The 19,827-nt window shown below is 39.6% G+C and overlaps 1 protein-coding gene across 7 annotated transcripts in view; it reads left to right on the forward strand.

The window, feature by feature from the left end:
• Gria3 (glutamate ionotropic receptor AMPA type subunit 3) overlaps positions 1-19,827 on the forward strand; it is a 265,716-nt gene that overhangs the window by 159,467 nt on the left and 86,422 nt on the right. For all 7 annotated transcript variants that reach the window (XR_005497951.2, XM_017601951.3, XM_006257501.5 and 4 more), the window contains 1 exon segment: positions 1,831-1,884. Coding sequence is in view for 6 of the 7 variants with exons in the window: in XM_017601951.3 (XP_017457440.1) it covers positions 1,831-1,884 (54 nt within the window). In the remaining variant the exon portion in view is untranslated.

Consider the following 19,827-nt stretch of genomic DNA (forward strand, 5'->3'; position numbering starts at 1 on the left):
TACTTATATTAACTAATAATGCATAAATATTAAACAAGTAGTTCTTATACTGCATTGCTTGGTAGAACAGAGAGAAGAAAATAGCCTTCACATGTCCTATTTGAAATGATTTTTCAGATGTTTTAAGTGTGGGCTTGTTTAAACATTTGTATGCAGAAACCACAGATATGGAGGATCTAATTGTACCGCCAGTCCTTCCACAGGAAGAATGATCCAGCTTCTAATTCCAGCGTTATCATTTCCTGGCTATGTGACCTTGGAGAAATTATTTAAACTACCTTTGGGCTGTGATTCTTCATCTGTAAAATTAGACTTAAAATTTTATAAAAATTACTTACACATACAACATTGAGTATAAGGCCTTCATATTTTAGACATTAAAATAAGGGCAGTTGTAATAACTATAACAGTTACAGACTTTCATATATGCATCCAGTTTGCTATGTGTAATATTCTGAGGCCTTGCCAGTTGTTTGCAAACCTCTGACATCTGCACCCAGCTGTGTCCAGAAGCAATTCATCATGAAGCTTAACCCTACAGCCTCTGGTTTGCCTTACTTCCTTCTAAGGCTTGTTCCAAACATCATACTCATAGTTTTCCCTTGTTTTACTTAAAGAAAGATCACGTTGACATGAAACTTAAATCGGCATAAGGATGTTCCTTTCATCTGTATATCATTCACTTCCTTGTTCCCATTACCTATATCTAGGACAGTGTCAGCACCTCAGTGTTTGACAAAATGCTTAATGAATCAAAAAGTTTGGCATACTTTGTTACAAGAAAATTAACTTAATGCATTTAGGGGAAAAAATAACAGCCAGTGCATTTGGCTGGAAAAATTTAGCCCACTGACATAAGAGACAATAAAAGGCACTTTGTAAACCGAAGGCCAAGTACTTAGCGCACATTACTGATGAAAATAATGATAATTATGATGACTCTGGAGAACTGTTTCTTACCCTCACTATCGCTGACATTTGGGACCAGATGATTATGGGTGTAGGGACTGTCCTAAGCATTGGAAGATAACTAGTGGCATCCCTGACCTTTACCCACGAGATGCTAATAGCCAAATCTGTTGTCTGACATTGCCCAATGTCCCTGGAAGGTAAACTCCCCGGATGCCCAAGGGCATTTGCCTTCAGCCTCGAAAGCTATTCAGATGGCCACATATCTTTCACATTAAGACATTAAGGCAAGAAAAGGAAGGCAAGCATGTAGAAAAGTTTTCAATAAGCAAAAGTAACCTCAGTTAACCTGAAAATCCCATTAACCCCATTCTTTGAGTGCTCTATTCCCTAAGCTTTCTAGATAACAAAGAAACAAAACAACAACTGTGCAGTGCATTCTAGTTTCTAATTTGTATGCTAAGTTCAGCTCATTTTCCATCCCAGTTCATGGCTGAGGGATCATCAGCTTTGCTTCTGCCATCTATTTTAAGTGACAATGATGCTACTGACCTGGAAGTTCCAATGTTTTTTTTTTTCTTTTTTTTTTCTTTTTTTTCGGAGCTGGGGACCAAACCCAGGGTCTTGCGCTTCCTAGGCAAGCTCTCTACCGCTGAGCTAAATCCCCAACCCCTGTTTTTTTTTTTTAATCCCCTTGTTTTGATATTTTAACTTTGATATTGACAACGATTCCTGTTTTATCTGACGACAAGTGAAATACAACAGAAATGAACCCCGTCAAATTAGCAGCGGTTCTACTGTATTCTAAAGTCCCACCACATTGTCGATTAATTCAAAAGCCTTCATTCTAGTCATCCCACTGATTGTATACATGAAAAGTGCCCTTCAATGAGCAAGATTTCTCGTTTCTTCTTTCTGCAGGTTGTGATCCTGGGGAAGCATTCAAGAGGCTATCACTACATGCTTGCTAACCTGGTAAGAACAAACATGTAGTTCAAGTGTCCCTGGGCAATGTAGTCCATTTGGTCCCCGTCATCTATAATCAGCTATAAAGGAAATCCAGGAAGTACCTAATGTGTTCTATAGACGCTTGGAGAAACAAATTCAGTAAATACCCAAACCAGCCTTTGCTAGCTCTGTATACTATTATGTTGTCTTTTTCAGCTACAAAGCTATCTTCTTTTCTTATTTAAAAGATAATTTGAGTCAGGTCCGCAGGTATCAGCCTATAATCCCAGCTACTTGGGAGGCCGAGGCATGGTCAGAATTCAAAATTCCCTGTGCTGCCAAGCAACTTCAAGATCATCCTGGTAAACACAGTAAGATCCTGTCTCAAAATAAAAATAATAAAATAAAACCTTTCCAAACCGGATAGAGGTAACAGCTCAGTGGTAGAGTGCTTGCCTGGGAAGAAGCAGATATTACATTCAATCTCCAACACCAAATAATAATGATAGGAATAGTAATCAGGTATATTTCCTCGATTTTCTTAGAATCAATTTGGATGTCAGCTATTTTAATTAGGTTTGGAATGTAAACCAAGGGACAGAGAACACAGGAAGATGATTCCCAATATATCCAAGGACACTTGCATGCCAATATTTGCTTTGTGCTTTCAGAGGCTAACAAATCTCTTCAAATCAGGTACAACACAATATACCTTTCTACCTACACAAACACAACTTTTTTATTTTTTTTTATTTTTACACTCAATATTTTATTCCCCTCCCAGTCCACACTCCTACTCTTCCTCATCCTATACCTCCTCCTTGCCCACCTGTCTCCACGAGGATGTCCCCACTCTACCCACCCCACCAGACCTCTAAACTTGCGGGGGCCTCCAATTTCTTGAGGGTTAGTGCATCTTCTCTGACTAAACCCAGACCGGAGAGTCCTCTGCTCTATATGCTCTATATGCTCAGCTGGTGTATGCTGCCTGGTTGGTGGTCCAGTGTCTGAGAGATCTCAGGGGTCCAGGTTAGTTGAGACTGCTGGTCCTCCTACAGGGTTGTCCTCCCCCTCAGGTTCTTTCAGCTTTTCCCTAATTCCACACAGGGGTTGGTCAGCAGCTTCTGAAGTCCATTGGTTGGGTACAAATATCTGCATCTGCCACGTTAAGCTGCTTTTTGGGTCTTTTGGAGGGCAGTCATGATAAGTCCCTTTTTGTGAGCACTCTATAGCCTCAGTAATGGTGTCACACACCCCCTCCCTGAACTGGATTCTACTTCAGGCCTGTCCCTGGACCTTCTTTTCCTCAGGCTCTTCTCCATTTCCATCCCTGCAATTCTTTCAGCCAGGAACAATTATGGGTCAGTTTTGACTGTGGGATAGCAACCCCATCCCTTTCTTGATGCCATCTTTCTGTTGGAGGTGGACACAATGTAGGTTTTTATATTCAAATGCCCCATGCCTTTAAAATCCATGACATCCAAGAAGATACTGTTCTATCAAGGTCACCTCAGACCTCTTCATATTCTGTAAAGACAACTTCTTTAGTGATTAACAAAATGGCTTATAAACTAGAGATGCCCTTTAGGTAAAGGCTCTATAGAACATTGTCTCTGAGGAATGAAAGAGGGATGTGAAATTATCATTATAATACTAAGAATCTATTAAATTATCACAGGATTTCAAGCTATAGTTTTGTTTCATTAGCACAACAAAATCACAATCATTAATAAAGCTCTTAAACCAAAAGGATAGAGTAGATGATTATTGTAATTGTGCTCTTAGATTTCTAAAATTAAGAGAATTATCTTGTTTTAGTTATCAATGTTCCTAAATGATAAAAAGAAGTGATGTTCAATCATCTTTCTCAGAAAGCATCCAAACACTACTTGCTGACTTCTGATGTAGTGTGCATCTTCAATATGCTGCTCAAAGTGAAGGACGCCTTCCAGCCAACTGGAGGAGAAATTAATTGATTCTTCTAGGAGAAAAAATGGTCCTCAGTTCATAACTAAAAATACTCAACTTGGATTTGGGACAACAGATGAGTAAAGGGTATTTTGAGTCAATGAAGGTTAGACTAGGGTGTGGTAGAAAACAATGGATGTTCCACCAAGATACCTGAGACAGCTGAGGTTTTGATTGAGTTTTTCAGTTTCTTTCTTACCAATAGTCTGCTTTCCTTCTTTTATTTTCTTACCTCCAGCCCTCTCATTTTATCTTTCTCTCAGCTTTGTATGTTCTAGAAGACAGTTATATATAAAATACAGGGTTTAAAATATGGGGTTTTATGTATTTACTGGCAGGGTATGAGGTGACATTAGGTAGCGCTCACACAAGTATTTACTTAATTAAAACTTTTGTCCTTAATGAACATTAGGAAAATATATCACCAGGACATCAAAAAAGTTTTTCAGATATTAATTCACGTGGAGCGAAAACAGATTTGACAAAAATGAAACAATGTTTGCTCTTCATGTAAAAATATATATTGTTTCTTTATGATTCTGCAAAAAAATAATATGTCCATGCATGTTGGACTAGAGATTGAAAAAGAATACTGAGTTGGAGTTTAGAATGTTTCAGTCTTACACTGGCAGTGGATGTAGAAGTTGAAATAGAGGATTTCTTCCATGTGTTGGGAGCTTTGGAATTAGATATTAAAACATTATTAGAAAGCCAAGACATTCCTTGGGAGTGATAACTGTAAAAACCAAGGAAGAGAGACAGTAGTAGGAAGGGAAGGTTTAAGACTACAATATACATCAGATACCACTGAAGAAGAGAAAGAAGAAAGATAGTCAAGAACACAGACTGTGGTGTATCTCTGAGAAAGTCATGGTCAGAACAACTAAGAAGTCCTTTGTAAGGACAGCAAATGGCTTACGCTCTAAGATCAAGAATCGACAAATGGGATCTCATAAAACTGCAAAGCTTCTGTAAGGCAAAGGACACTGTGGTTAGGACAAAACGGCAACCAACAGATTGGGAAAAGATCTTTACCAATCCTACAACAGATAGAGGCCTTATATCCAAAATATACAAAGAACTCAAGAAGTTAGACCGCAGGGAAACAAATAACCCTATTAAAAAATGGGGCTCAGAGCTAAACAAAGAATTCACAGCTGAGGAATGCCGAATGGCTGAGAAACACCTAAAGAAATGTTCAACATCTTTAGTCATAAGGGAAATGCAAATCAAAACAACCCTGAGATTTCACCTCACACCAGTGAGAATGGCTAAGATCGAAAACTCAGGTGACAGCAGATGCTGGCAAGGATGTGGAGAAAGAGGAACACTCCTCCATTGTTGGTGGAATTGCATACTGGTACAACCATTCTGGAAATCAGTCTGGAGGATCCTCAGAAAATTGGACATTGCACTACTTGAGGATCCAGCTATACCTCTCTTGGGCATATACCCAAAAGATGCCCCAACATATAAAAAAGACACGTGCTCCACTATGTTCATTGCAGCCTTATTTATAATAGCCAGAAGCTGGAAAGAACCCAGATGCCCTTCAACAGAGGAATGGATACAGAAAATGTGGTACATCTACACAATGGAATATTACTCAGCTATCAAAAACAACGACTTTATGAAATTCGTAGGCAAATGGTTGGAACTGGAAAATATCATCCTGAGTGAGCTAACCCAATCACAGAAAGACATACATGGTATGCACTCATTGATAAGTGGCTATTAGCCCAAATGCTTGAATTACCCTAGATGCCTAGAACAAATGAAACTCAAGACGGATGATCAAAATGTGAATGCTTCACTCCTTCTTTAAAAGGGGAACAAGAATACCCTTGGCAGGGAAGAGAGAGGCAAAGATTAAAACAGAGACTGAAGGAACACCCATTCAGAGCCTGCCCCACATGTGGCCCATACATATACAGCCACCCAATTAGACAAGATGGATGAAGCAAAGAAGTGCAGACCGACAGGAGCTGGATGTAGATCGCTCTTGAGAGACACAGCCAGAATACAGCAAATACAGAGGCGAATGCCAGTAGCAAACCACTGAACTGAGAATAGGACCCCCGTTGAAGGAATCAGAGAAAGAACTGGAAGAGCTTGAAGGGGCTCAAGACCCCATATGAACAACAATGCCAAGCAACCAGAGCTTCCAGGGACTAAGCCACTACCTAAAGACTATACATGGACTGACCCTGGACTCTGACCTCATAGGTAGCAATGAATATCCTAGTAAGAGCACCAGTGGAAGGGGAAGCCCTGGGTCCTGCTAAGACTGAACCCCCAGTGAACTAGACTGGTGGGGGGGGAGGGCGGCAATGGGGGGAGGGTTTGGAGGGGAACACCCATAAGGAAGGGGAGGGGGAGGGGGATGTTTGCCCGGATACCGGGAAAGGGAATAACACTCGAAATGTATATAAGAAATACTCAAGTTAATAAAAAAAAAAAAAGAAAACTGAAGGAGATCAAAGGTATAAAAATTGTAAAGGAAAAAAAAAAAGCCATTTGAGTCTCACTTTGATCAACCATTATCTGGTAGATGCCAAGGAAGAAATGTCCTTCTCTTGAAAGCTAAGGTAGATTTTGATGGCACCTGAAACTGGAGCCTGTCAGCTCACTGGACAACTGGAGGCATGTTCTGCCTGAGAAGATTTGAGCTCCTTCACATCAATGATTGTCTCAGCCGCCATAAGATGACCTAAGGAGACCTTTTCTATCCTAGAATTCCAGCTAGGTCTCATTACGCCTAATCAAATTTTTCAAATATATTTCCTTTCAATGTTGAGATCCAGATCTGATTAGCTCTCCCTCTCCCCCCCAAAAAGCCTGCAGAGTGATGAAACAAGAGAGAATTGCTACCTAACGTGGTGGTATACTCCTGCAAACAGAAATTGAAAGGGACAAGGCCGTAGCAAGACCATGTTGGGAGAATAATGAGTGTGGATGTAGCTGTTTCAGTGTTTGACTAAAATCCACAAGGTCAGGAGTGTTTGAATTTAAACAAAAGAGGGAAAGAGACAGACAGACAGACAGACAGACAGACAGACAGACAGACAGACAGACAGACAAAAACAGACACAGAGACAGAGAAAAAAGAACAAAGCAAGAGCTAGACCAAGGGACACAGAGAGACAGTGTGGAAGGGTATTATGGAAATGAGTGGTGAACTGAATCCGGAGCACACAATTCAGGATAATGAGACCTTAGAGAGATGCCTCCTACAAGAACAAGCAAAATCTGTTCCTTCTAAAAGAAAGTAATGTGTAGTATCATGTCAGTGTGAGTCATGAAAACATGAACTCATTCATTGTGCTTTGAGCCACCACTTTTTCCTCTAGTGACCTTCTTTTCATTTGAGCTCAGCCACACAGTTTCTGTAAGTCCCTGAACTCTATATTATTACAACAGTAGATAGAGAAACTGCTACTCAACTGATAATAATAGTGAAACAAATCATCTCAATCCTGGTCTCCAGAAAATTTAAAGTACACAAAAATACTCCAAACACCTCTAGCAATGACATACACATACAGAGTAAAGCAAAACTATTTAGAAGTCATTTGGATGGTCAAAAAAGGAAGTGGAGCTAAGAAGATGCTTCCTTCCAAGATGAGCCATCTGGCCTTTCAAGATGAGCCAGCTGGGTGAAATCTAAGGATGTGTATGTACTCGGGGGAACAAACTCTAGTCAGTCTTGGTGTTACAACAGCACAGAAGAACTCCTTTCTTCTACAAATGCAAATTCAAGAACACTCACCCTGTCTGAGCTTCCTATACTCTAAGTGTCCGCTGTGATTCTGAGCTACACATATCTGTCAAAGACTTCTATATGCTTTTACATAAACCTCCTTAGAGACAGTCCTACAATGAGAATTCCATGAGTGCTTCAACAGAGGCCATAGACAGGTCAGTGTGTACACTCTAAGTGAAAAGCAAGCTTTAGAAAAGTCCATCTTGCTAAAACTCCCTGGAAGAAACAAAGAGTCTACCAAGAACGCAAACCAAGATGTGAAGAGATCAAACTAGAAATAGACTTTCCTGTTAAGCAAGTAAGACTCTTACAAACTCCATATCCATATCATATACTTATCCATATCATATACATATACATATCATATACATATACATATCATATGCATATCCATTGCTGGTGTATTTTCTTGCTAGGAGTTGTTCCATAATTAATGGTTTTCTCTTCTAAAACAGTGCTGTTACTCTGTCTGCTCTAGTCCCCGGCCATAGCTAGTATGTGCTTACAAGTTGTCAGTTAAACAGTGTCTCTTTCCTACATGGCTGGGTCCTATAACAGTACCTTTTACATTACATTGCAAAGCATATCATGTATGATGATTTAATTTTTTCATATATATTGACAGTAGTAGTTCAGATATTATATGTAAAATCTGAAGTCACAATTAAGGATTGATGTAAAAGATGGAGGTTGTATGCCATGATGCAAACCCAGGCATTAGAATTCATTTAACTAGACATACCTCTGTACCTATTTGTTGATTTGCAAGATGGAGGAGAAAGACCAGATCACTATTTCCCAGAATATGTCATTTGCACGAGCCAGTGTTAAGGAGTGCATGGCAAAACCTTTTGAGAGCTTATTGGTTTTGAACTTATATTAAATACATAGTAGAAAAAGTCACTACCCCATCACGTCTGTGAGTTCACAGACACCATTTCTTAGAAGAAGGCAGAAATAGCTGGTTAAGTCTCAGAAGTATAGTCAATATTTAAAAAAATTAGGTAAATTTTGGTTCAGATACAGATCTAAATAGAAAAATGTAAAAGGTGGCATGCTTAAGACTAAAATGTTAAAACACTCCAAGGTCACTTGTAGTTCTGTACTTCTCCTTAGATGTCACCCAGGTGACTGTGAAGGAAAGTGTAAACACAGCAATGGAACAAACTGTAAGCACACAGGTAGAGGAGTAAAACCAGAGGCCTACTCTTCTTAAGGCAAAATGAAACATTAAAATCAGTCCAGATGGGCAAAAGCTGAAAGAACCATGAGTGCCCTCAGCCAAGTTCTAAACAGAGATAAGGACCCAAAGAACTAATCAATGTAGCCAAGCAGTTGATACAAGGAAAATTAAATTCAGGTTGAGATGGTCCAATAGCAGATGTTCAGGATACCTTAAAAAATCAGACCAAATATCCAAGAACTTGAAGTGCCCAGGGGAAAACGGGAGCCATAGCAGGGCACTTCGGTGCTATAGTGTTTAACCACTGCCTTAGAAGACAGTTCCCCACAGTTCCCGGGTATTGGTGGCAGCTAGGGATGCTGCAAATGGAGGTGGGGTAATGTCAGCTGTCAGTGGTTTAGAATGTCAAGGACAGGCAATCAAGCTGAGCATTGTACAGGGGAGAAAGGGAATAGGAGTTAATGGATCTCTGACTTCCCCCTGCTGTGCTTGCTATTTTCTTGGAACTTCTTTGAGCATCTTAAAACATCTATGAGTAGAGACTTCTCATTCACCACCTCCTCAAATCTTTTGAAATATCAGGAAATGGACTCAGAAAAGAGACCCAATTTCTCCAAAGTCATATAGACAATCCGATTGTAAAGTGACTTGTTCCTCATGCTCAGTCCACCCATGCATCACACCAAGACAGGTCAGCTCTGAAAAGGTCACAGAAGAATTTGTGCAAAGAAGGACTGGTGGGATGGCCCAATAGGTAGAGCTGACTGCCAGCAAACCTGACAACCCAAGTTCCATCCCCAGCACCCACATGGTAGTAAAAACAGACTCCTAAGGGTTGCTCTTTGACCTTCATGCATATGCAGAGATGTAAAGATCTGAAGCACACATGGTAGAATTAGTGAGTGATGAAATCAAAGACAATTAAAAAACAGGGACAGCAAGCTGAGCAGCATGGTATGATAGGCATGCAGTCTGAGCCCTTGAGAGGTGGATGGAATAGCATTGGGAATTCAAGGCCATCCTCAGCTTTATACAGAATTCCCTGAAGGGCCTAGAAGGAAAGGGTGACTCAAATAATAACAAACAAAACTAAAACAAGGACCAATTTGTGATTCTGTGTTTTAAAGCTGTCCAAAAATGGAATGCATCTAGAGACACATCCCACTACATCCACTCCTTTATCCATTCTTTGCTTTATCCTTCATTCTTCTGTAGCTCCCCCTTCCTTTTCCCTCTTGCTGTCTCTTCTCCCTACATCTCCCTCACTCACAGTATGTCACAAGAAATGAGGAGAGAAACATCTATTTTTTTTATTTCACTAGGACAGAAATCATCACTCATATACTTGTATGCAAAAGTACATCCAGCAGTAACCAACCTAGGTTTTTAAGGAATAACCTCTGTGCTTCCCAGATCTTGGTATGAATCTAAAACAGAGAAGAACCTGCTTTATTTCAAGACAAAGCAAATGAGATTGAGTCATGCTGCTTGGCTTGCCAAGACCAACTAGTCCCTTCTGCTCCCTTCCCCCTCCAGGTCTTCCTGTTCTGTTCTCTGCTTCCCCTTCCGTTGTTCTCCCAATTGTAATGTTCTATATAAAAATTCAAATGCTCAAAGCCACTCGTTGTAATCCCCTCAGCAGATGGCATGTAAGCACAGAGGTCATTCGGTTGGAGCCTAGTTTTGTAGGCAAGGGAAGTGGGCTTGAGGCAAAAAGCTGCCACTGGTCCCAAGTGCCAGGAAACACAGTCACCTCCCCTGGGCAAACAACCTCTCTGGTGACTCAGGATTCAGTTCCTTCTTCAGTTTTTTTAAAGATTGATTTATTTTATGTATGTGAATACACTGTCGTCTTCAGACACACCAGAAGAGGGCCAGTTTCTTCTTAAACAGAGATATGATATAGCAGAATACCAAGAGACAGAAGACTAGGAATTGGTCTGAATTCCAAACCCCTATCATACTATCAAGGGCCACAAACCTTAGTCAGCTTAAATAGACTACTTTAGATACTCATTCCTTTTTCTCCAAAATGCTTCTCCATGTCTCTCTCTCCCTTTACCAGCTACCCCTCCTTCCTGTCAGGAATTTACAAAGAAAGATGACTACCTAGCCAATGTTCTAAGATGAGTTGGTAGAATTATATCTTCTCTCTTGGGCTCCTCAATGCTGTCTCTAAAATGAAGCTACTTAGTAGATTTATATACAGGTGTTTCATGATTTTATGGGATTATTTCTTAGATTGAAAATATCATAACTTGATAATGTGTTTAGTAGCCTAAACTACTGAATATCCTAGCTGAACATCACAGGACACTACAGAGTACCTTCACTCTGGAAGCTATGTGGCTGAGTAGGAGCAGCTCACTGCCTCTGCCCAGGATCACCATACAGAGTCATACCCCTAGGCACCATGTATATCAAAACGTAAGGTATAACTTTTAATGACACACAATAGTTTTCACACAATTGAAAAGCAAATAAAAATATTATTTCAGATCATCATAAGGTGAGAACTGTCTATACTTGGACTATGGTCCCTAGGACATCCACAAGCAAACTCTCTTAGAGTCAAGTAGAAAATGTTAGTAACTGAAACCAATTCATCAGCTCCTCCACCAGCAGAATTTTCATTTTATTCTGGCCACAATACCATCCATTATATATCTCCCCAATGTTTTAATGTTAGTTCTTTTTTTCCCTTCTCTTCCCTTTTTCCCAAATCCCATGCCCCTACCTCTATTAGGTGGAACATTCGGCTCTTTAGATCTTAGCCCACGGTCTCTTCAAAGTTCACCTTTATGGTGTCCAGCAGAACCGAAAGTCTATTTACTTAGCACAGCCTACCTTTCCCCAAGAACTAGAGATTACAAAGGCAATGCATCGTGTATCTTAAATATTACATCAAGCTGGTATTCAACCAGTGTTTATTTCTGCTTGTTTCACTTCTGTTTTACACATTTCCTTCTTATGTCAAATCTGATTTTTAAAGAGTTTCTTCACTTATAAAGGTTAACCCATTTATCCCCAAACCCTTATAGAACAATAAAAGGGCAGCAAAAATAAATTAAGTGAAATAGTCAAAGGCAGATGCAACAAATATAAGTCTAATATTTAATATTTTATATTTACTATTTAATATTTTTTTCTTTTTTTCTTTATTAACTTGAGTATTTCTTATTTACATTTCGATTGTTATTCCCTTTCCCGGTTTCTGGGCCAACATCCCCCTAACCCCTCCCCCTCCCCTTCTCTATGGGTGTTCCCCTCCCCATCCTCCCCCCATTACCACCCTCCCCACAACAATCACATTCACTGGGGGTTCAGTGAACCAGGGGCAGGACCAAGGGCTTCCCCTTCCACTGGTGATCTTACTAGGATATTCATTGCTACGTAAGCAGTTTGAGCCCAGGGTCAGTCCGTGTATAGTCTTTGGGTAGTGGCTTAGTCCCTGGAAGCTCTGGTTGGTATTTAATATTTTAGTTCAGTAGCCATAAGCCAAGTGAAACAGCTACAAATATTGATACCAATTATTCTGATTCCTCTATCCTATCACCTGACTGGTAACAGTCAATGAACCAGCACTAGTCCACACACATATGGGGTACTAGAACCCTAAAAGTATACATGGTCTCTTTATTTTTATTTCCTTTTTGCTGTGTGGGAGTAGAAAGCAGAGGACAATGTGTAGGAGTTGGTTCTCTCCTTTCATGAGGGTTCTAGGGATTAAATTCAGATCATCAGGCTGGGTGGAAAGTGCCTTTATCTACTGAGGAAATGCACCAGTCCGTAGGTTTTCTTTCTTTTTTTTTTTTCTTTCCTATATCATTTGAATGCCCCAAATTGTATCCACTTCACTACAAAGACAGGACACCATGTCCCTGAGAAACGTCTAATCATATTGATGAGAACAGTCTTGCCTAGCTTATAGTAAATGGCCTGGAGATAGACAAAGAGTAAAAAGTGCCACAATGTACGAAATCAGTACTGGACTTCGTGTACTGCAGTCAGAAAAAAAAATATTGTTAAAGGGTGACTTCAAAAGGATGCTCTAGGGCTGGAGAGATGGCTCAGCTGTTAAAGGATAGGCTCACAACCAAAAGGATGCTCTAACTAGTGAGAATGATCCATTTACATGACCAATCAGGAAAAGCTCATCTAAACAGAACATCACGTGCCAGAGTTCCTAGCACCATGCTTTTCCTAAATTGTCAAAGTGCAATTTTATCTAGACCACAGCAAGGCTTTACTAGGCCAGTTAAAAGAGCAATAGAAAGTAACTGATATGGTTCAAATTAGGGAAGGACATGATCTGATTTATGCCTCAAAAGTCACCAGAGTGAAGTGGATGAATTCTACAATAACTAAATCAGACCTCAGTAAATCTGTTAGTTCAAAACAAAAAGATATCAGAGGCTATTTTCTCACTGCAATTATAAAGCCACAATTGCTTTTTTTAATCCTTACAAATAGCTCCAAATAGACTGAAGTCCCATTAAGGTGCTGTCCAGGTATACTATGGCTCACAATTCTATCCATTTAGAAGATTTCAGAGAATATTTGGTGATTGGATTAGAGAATAAACCAGCTAGCAAACAATTCAAGTAACTGTAATCAAGTGCTAATTCCCATGGTGTTTTCTTTCCTTCTTCCCATTTCCCCTGCACACAGCTGGAGGAAGGCTCTGCTTTCCAGAAAAAAAGACTTGTGTCTTTCATTACAACCTGCTACCTTAAGCCAGCACAATTACTTGGCATTGCTATGTTGAAGCATCACAATTCAAATAGCACTAAAGACAGAGGAGGCTTCATCCAAATGCTTAGATAAATTGTTGTCCTTGGCAGCCTTCCAAATCCACAGTCTACTGCTTTTATCTCCCCTCTAGCAGGCCACTTGCCCATTTCTCGCCCATGATCTATTATCAACAGAGGAAAAGTCACCCAACTTACTTTGTGCTTGGTCTCCTCTATGTACGAAATGTACCATAAGAACAAGTCTATGTGCAAGAAGTCTCTGTATAATATCCAGAAAATAAATGCTCTAAAAGTAAACTTTGAATGCATTCATTTCCAGCTTCTAAATTTTCCATGCTATCTGAAGGAAAATGATCTGCTTAAATGTCAATCAATGGAGATCATGTAATACCAAAGTCATTAGAAACTTGTGAAGTTGGAATCCTATCAGAGACCGTGTGAGTGACGGATGTACAGAATCAACCAAGGACTATTCACAGTACTTTACATAAACCTCTTAGGCACAAAGTCACAGTTCATCTTCTACAGCCAAATTCAGATATGAGAAAGGCGATATGTAGTTGATGAAATCTAGCCTAACTTACAAGTCTAAATGAGTATCTTCAGTGTCCATGTTTCCAGTGAATAGTGCCATTGTCACAGAGGTAAATAAGTCAGATGAACAGATATTTAATACCTAGAAAAGGAGAAAACGTTTTAACTTACCCTTTATATCAGCAGTAGGATTCCTTTCCAATCTATCTTTCTCTGCTTTCCCTCATATTATCTAATGGCTTCCCTGTGCAAAGTTCACTGAGACAGCCAAAGGAAAAGATACCACTGTGGTAATTAGGCAAGTAGCACTGATTTTGATGTTTAGTGTAAACCCACAAAAGTAATTGAGTATCTAATAATGAGTTGTAATTGTTAAAATCCCCATGAAATAATAAAATGGGCTTAACAGAAATTCCACTTAGTACAACGGGGAACTTGGGACCTTGAAGTAACTTTTCAATGACATTGCAGAGTGACTATACAAATGCACTTATTGTACAGAAGGGAATGGAATAATAGAGAAGACAAAGGTCCACAAGCAGTCATCAAACGTACAACAGTCCATGCAATCATTAGAGAAAGAGGAAAAGAAAAGAAAAAGAAGCACGCGGTTTAGTAGAAAATACAGACAAAATTGATGTGGAGTTTGCTTTGTCATTATGTTGCTAATCAAAAATGTCTGTAAAGATGTAGAGAAAGGATAATTCTTTAATATAATTGGTGGAAATATAAATTAGCACAGCCATGTTGGTAAGTGTCATGGAATCTCCTCAAAAACTTCTCAAAGTAAAACTACCATTTAACCCAGAATTGCCACTTCTGGGTATACAGATGCTCCTTGATCTGGTGGATTTCATAATTAGAAAGTACAGTAAATCAAAATTACACCTTGATCAAGCCAGGGCAGTTGTGAGGACTTTATAATCTTAGGTACTAGGGAGACAGAGCCAGGTGGATTTGTGAGTTCAAAGTTATCACAGGCAACAACAAAGCATTTCAGAGGAGGGGGTGCATTCAACATACTTAACTCACCCAACACTGCAGCTTGGTGCCATAGCCCATCGAAAGTTCTGGTTCTTTCCCCTTAATGTAGTCCTGACTGGGAGTCACGGCTCACTGCAGCTTCTCAGCATCCTATCACTATCTGCATACTGAGAGCCCATCACTCGAATAATTTCCCATGAACTGAATTTTTGTTGGTCAACCCAATTGAATCCGTGTTTTGTTGAGGCTTTGAGGGAAGCCAAGCCACAGTGTGCAAAATGCAATGGGGTGTGTCTGTTGTATCTAGGAATTTGTGAAGGAAATTAAACTGATTTTCAAATGATAGAGAAGGACAAAGAGCTAAGAATCAGGCATTCTACCCTCAGCCAACTACTTTCACCAGCGTTCTTCTTTATTCCATTTCTCTTCCACCTTTTATTTACCTGTTAACCTATTTACCGATGAGAGCCATTTTTATCATATGGGAAATTTTGCAGAAGTTTTAGAGATATTTGACATTTTTTGTGGTTTGAGTAAGAATGGCCCGTATAGGCTCATATCTTTGAAAGCTTAGTAATCAGGGAGTAGCACTATCTAAAAGGAATTGGATATTGAGGTTTCAAAAGTCCATGTCAAACCCGGTAATTCCCTCTTGGCTTACATATTAGGATGTAACTCTTAGTTAATTCTCCAGCACCATGTCCGCCTACTGCCATGATCCCTGCCATGATGATAATGGACTAAATCTTGGAAACTGTAAGCAATTGATTGCTTTCTTTTAAAAGGGTTGCTATGGTGATGGTGCCTCTTCTCAGCAACAGTAACCCAGGCTAAGACAACATTTATAACAAACCTTGAGACTTGTGTGTTAGCAACTCCAAAAGAAAAATCCAACAAAACATTGGAATAAAGGAATTGTCTTAAACACAATAAAACTAGGAACCAGCAGCCTGCAAACTCTTCCTCACAGACATAAGCCCTAACCTCTATCACCAATGTTTCCCTTATATACTTTAGGTGCTCAATGGACATTTCCATGGTGTCATTGTTTTATAGTAGCTTAAGTGACACTTGAACAACGCTTCCACATAATGTTTTTAAGTGGCCAGCTCACAGAATGAAATTTCTTGAAAAGTCATGATAGAAGGCATAGCAGGACCAAGAACCTATGTCTTCTCCTATTCAATAGTCACCCAGTTGTCCCCTTTGAACGTACTCTAGGCTACAGAATGCAGCGACATGTAGCAGAAATGACAGCATGGTTTGGATCATGTTAGAAGGCAAGCTGGAGTCTGCTGAGTGCTGCCCAACAGTAGGCACCACTCTCCCACCTTCCTTGGCTCTATCCATAACCTTCATATATCGGTGCTTCCTGATTTGCTTCTCATTATCGTTGTCCTTTCTGTTACATTGTTGTATTTGTAGAGATTTCAGTGGAACTGGGAAACCTTTTTAGATAATCAGGAGAAATCAAACCCGGGGAATATTTGTGAGCGAGGAAATTAGTAGCTCCAATGGATTTGATAAAAAGAAAAGTACAGCAGGATATGGTGAGCTGCACTATATTATAAAAAGTGATTCTACTTCGACTATTCTATGCCTTAGAACAAACCTTGCCTTTAAAAAATTCCCTATCGCAAAGACTAAAACAGAGACAGAAGGAACACCCATTCAGAGCCTGCCCCACATGTGGCCCATACATATACAGCCACCCAATTAGACAAGATGGATGAAGCAAAGACGTGCAGGCCGACAGGAGCCGGATGTAGATCGCTCCTGAGAGACACAGCCAGAATACAGCAAATACAGAGGCAAATGCCAGCAGCAAACCACTGAACTGAGAATAGGACCCCCGTTGAAGGAATCAGAGAAAGAACTGGAAGAGCTTGAAGGGGCTCGAGACCCCATATGTACAACAATGCCAAGCAACCAGAGCTTCCAGGGACTAAGCCACTACCTAAAGACTATACATGGACTGACCCTGGACTCCAACCACATAGGTAGCAATGAATATCCTAGTAAGAGCACCAGTGGAAGGGGAAGCCCTTGGTCCTGCCAAGACTGAACCCCCAGTAAACGTGATTGTTGGGGGGGAGGGCGGCAATGGGGGTGGGGTTGGGAGGGGAACACCCATAAAGAAGGGGAGGGGGAGGGATTAGGGGGATGTTTGCCCGGAAACCGGGAAAGGGAATAACATTCGAAATGTAAATAAGAAATACTCAAGTTAATTAAAAAAAAATTCCCTATCGTATGCTGAATGTAATTTTGGAGACTTCTTTGCTAAAGTTACCCAGATAATTCCAGTTTTCTGTACCCGCGGGTTGTATTTCTGCATGCCACCCATAAAGTCTAACTACTAATGGTAGGGTAGCTCACAATGTAAGATAGCTTTAGGACACATTAGAAGAGAAACAGAAAGCCCAGCAGTAATTGCCCCAGTCCTATCCTTACCTATGAAGCAGTTATAGGATGACACTCTGTCTCTACCAATAACCTTCACACAACTATTTTCATATTTCACCTTCTAGGTGTGGTGTAGATGTTTCCGTTGTACTATTTGATTTACGGACTTTTCAGTCAACTTAGCACATAGTCCCTCCCAGTTCTGGGTCTACAGGTGGTCATCTCAAGAACTGAAAACTAGCCAGAGTTTGTAGAAAAGTTAAATGACCTGAAGTGGCATATAATGAATATGATTTTTTAACAAAAGCTTTGAACCATGTCCAATGAGAAGAGATGAACCTCAAATCAGCCAGGTTCTGTCTCAGAGCCAGTGCTGTTCTCTGATCTCTCCTTACTCTGTGCAAGAGCTTCCTGTTTTCTCTTTCACTTCTACCTCCCTTGTAACCAGTGAATGTTTCTGTTATATTTTTCTTTTCAAGAAATACATTGGTCTCAATGAGTTTTAGCCAAATACTCACAAGAAATGAACCTTAGTTAAAATCTATGGATACTCAAAATACCTGACCAAGTTCTGACAAGATGCAAAGCAAGAAGGAAGCTTTTTTATACCTAGTCTTAATAAAAATATTAATCTCTGATATTCTCCCCTTGCCACAATCACAGCTTCTTTATCATCTTATAGTTCCCTTATGTTAATATCTATGTATAAATTATCCAAATAATCTAGTCTATTTTCTGAATCTGTACACACACACACACACACACACACACACACATTGATATATATCAAAATGCAATCTAGAGATATAATCAGAAGCACAGTAGTTTGAACCATAGTAGAAAGAAAATCTGTCTTATCATTCCATTGTTCTGCTAATTCGCTCTCTTCCCATATAGATAATTTTGAGTCACCTCTTTAATAATGCTTTCATTGTTAAATTTCTCCAGACAATGAAGTCTCTTTGTTACTTGGGATTTTAACTGCAAATGTCAGCAGTTCAATCTAGCAGTACATAGTATAAAAACAACATATTTGAATATATATTAGAATAGAAACAGGCAAGCCATAAAACCAGACCACTTTTGCCTTTTAGATATCAGTTATAAGTTGATTTGCCTATCAATGATATGTACTCTTTTTTATTTACTCCTTTACTCACATGGGATTTGTTATCAACTCTAAGAAATTAATATCTCTCCAGAGATTTAGAAGAGACTCCCCTTTAATATACTAACCTTCTACTATGAGATCAGACAAACTCAAGGAGCAAAATTTAGCAAGCATTCTGGGCAAGTGAAATTCCTTAAAATGATGAAATAATAGGAAATTGTGAGTTATTACCATCCAGTGTCTGTCTCTACATCAGACTTCCTCCTAACTTTCCTCATCCTGCCACTGAGTCCTCCCTCTAAAACTTTTCCATTGTCCTACTCACTTATTCTGGGTGCTGTCTGTGCTCCTGCCTGCCATTACTGTCATTGTATTGCTTTTAGAAATCAGCACCAATCTTTTTTCTAAGATTTATTTAGTTAGTTTATGTATGTGAGTACACTGTCGCTGTCTTCACACTCACCAGAAGAGGGCATCAGATCCCATTACAGATGGTTGTGAGCCACCATGTGGTTGCTGGGAATTGAACTCAGGACCTCTGGAAGGGCAGTCAGTGCTCTTAACTGCTGAACCATTTCTCCAGCTCCTGATTCGCACGGGTCTTACACCCTAGTGGCAGTGAACATATTATAGAATGAAAATTATTTAATCACATAGTACAGAAATGAATATTTTCCTAATGTTTTGAATGTTATTCAAAGAGTTCAGGAGCCAAACATCTCTTGTCTTTATCTGAGAACCCAAACCGTAAGAGAACTGGGATCCTCCTTTTCCTCCATCTTAATGTTTCTTCCCATCGTTAGTAACTGATTCATAGTCATCTCTCCTCTGTCAACATTATAGGTAAACATGTGTGAACTTGGCTCAGTTCTCAGAGATGACAATGTCTCACAATGTATGACAGCAGTTTGAAAAGGAAAACAGTGACCACATTGCCAAGTGGAATCAATGAAGTGAGTCCAGGATCTACCTGAGTTCTGAACCTCCCCTTGTTCCACTACTGACACTATTCTCTTGATTTTACTCTCACTAAGTAGACAGTGTTGATTTTTGCATTTGTGAATTTTTTAGATATGTATGGACTTATTATTCTCAACTTAGTAGCATTTTATGGCAACTCTTAGAGGTAAATTTGGTAAGAACTTTGGTTAGTTAAACTCCATACAATACTGATAAAAATAGATGAATATAGATCAGGACTTGTTCATCGCCTTCCCCTATTGAGACTGTGTATCCCAAAACAGAGTATTTTAAGTGTTTTTCATCTTTT

Source organism: Rattus norvegicus, chromosome X (assembly GCF_036323735.1).
Source record: "Rattus norvegicus strain BN/NHsdMcwi chromosome X, GRCr8, whole genome shotgun sequence".
Classification (NCBI taxonomy): domain Eukaryota; kingdom Metazoa; phylum Chordata; class Mammalia; order Rodentia; family Muridae; genus Rattus; species Rattus norvegicus.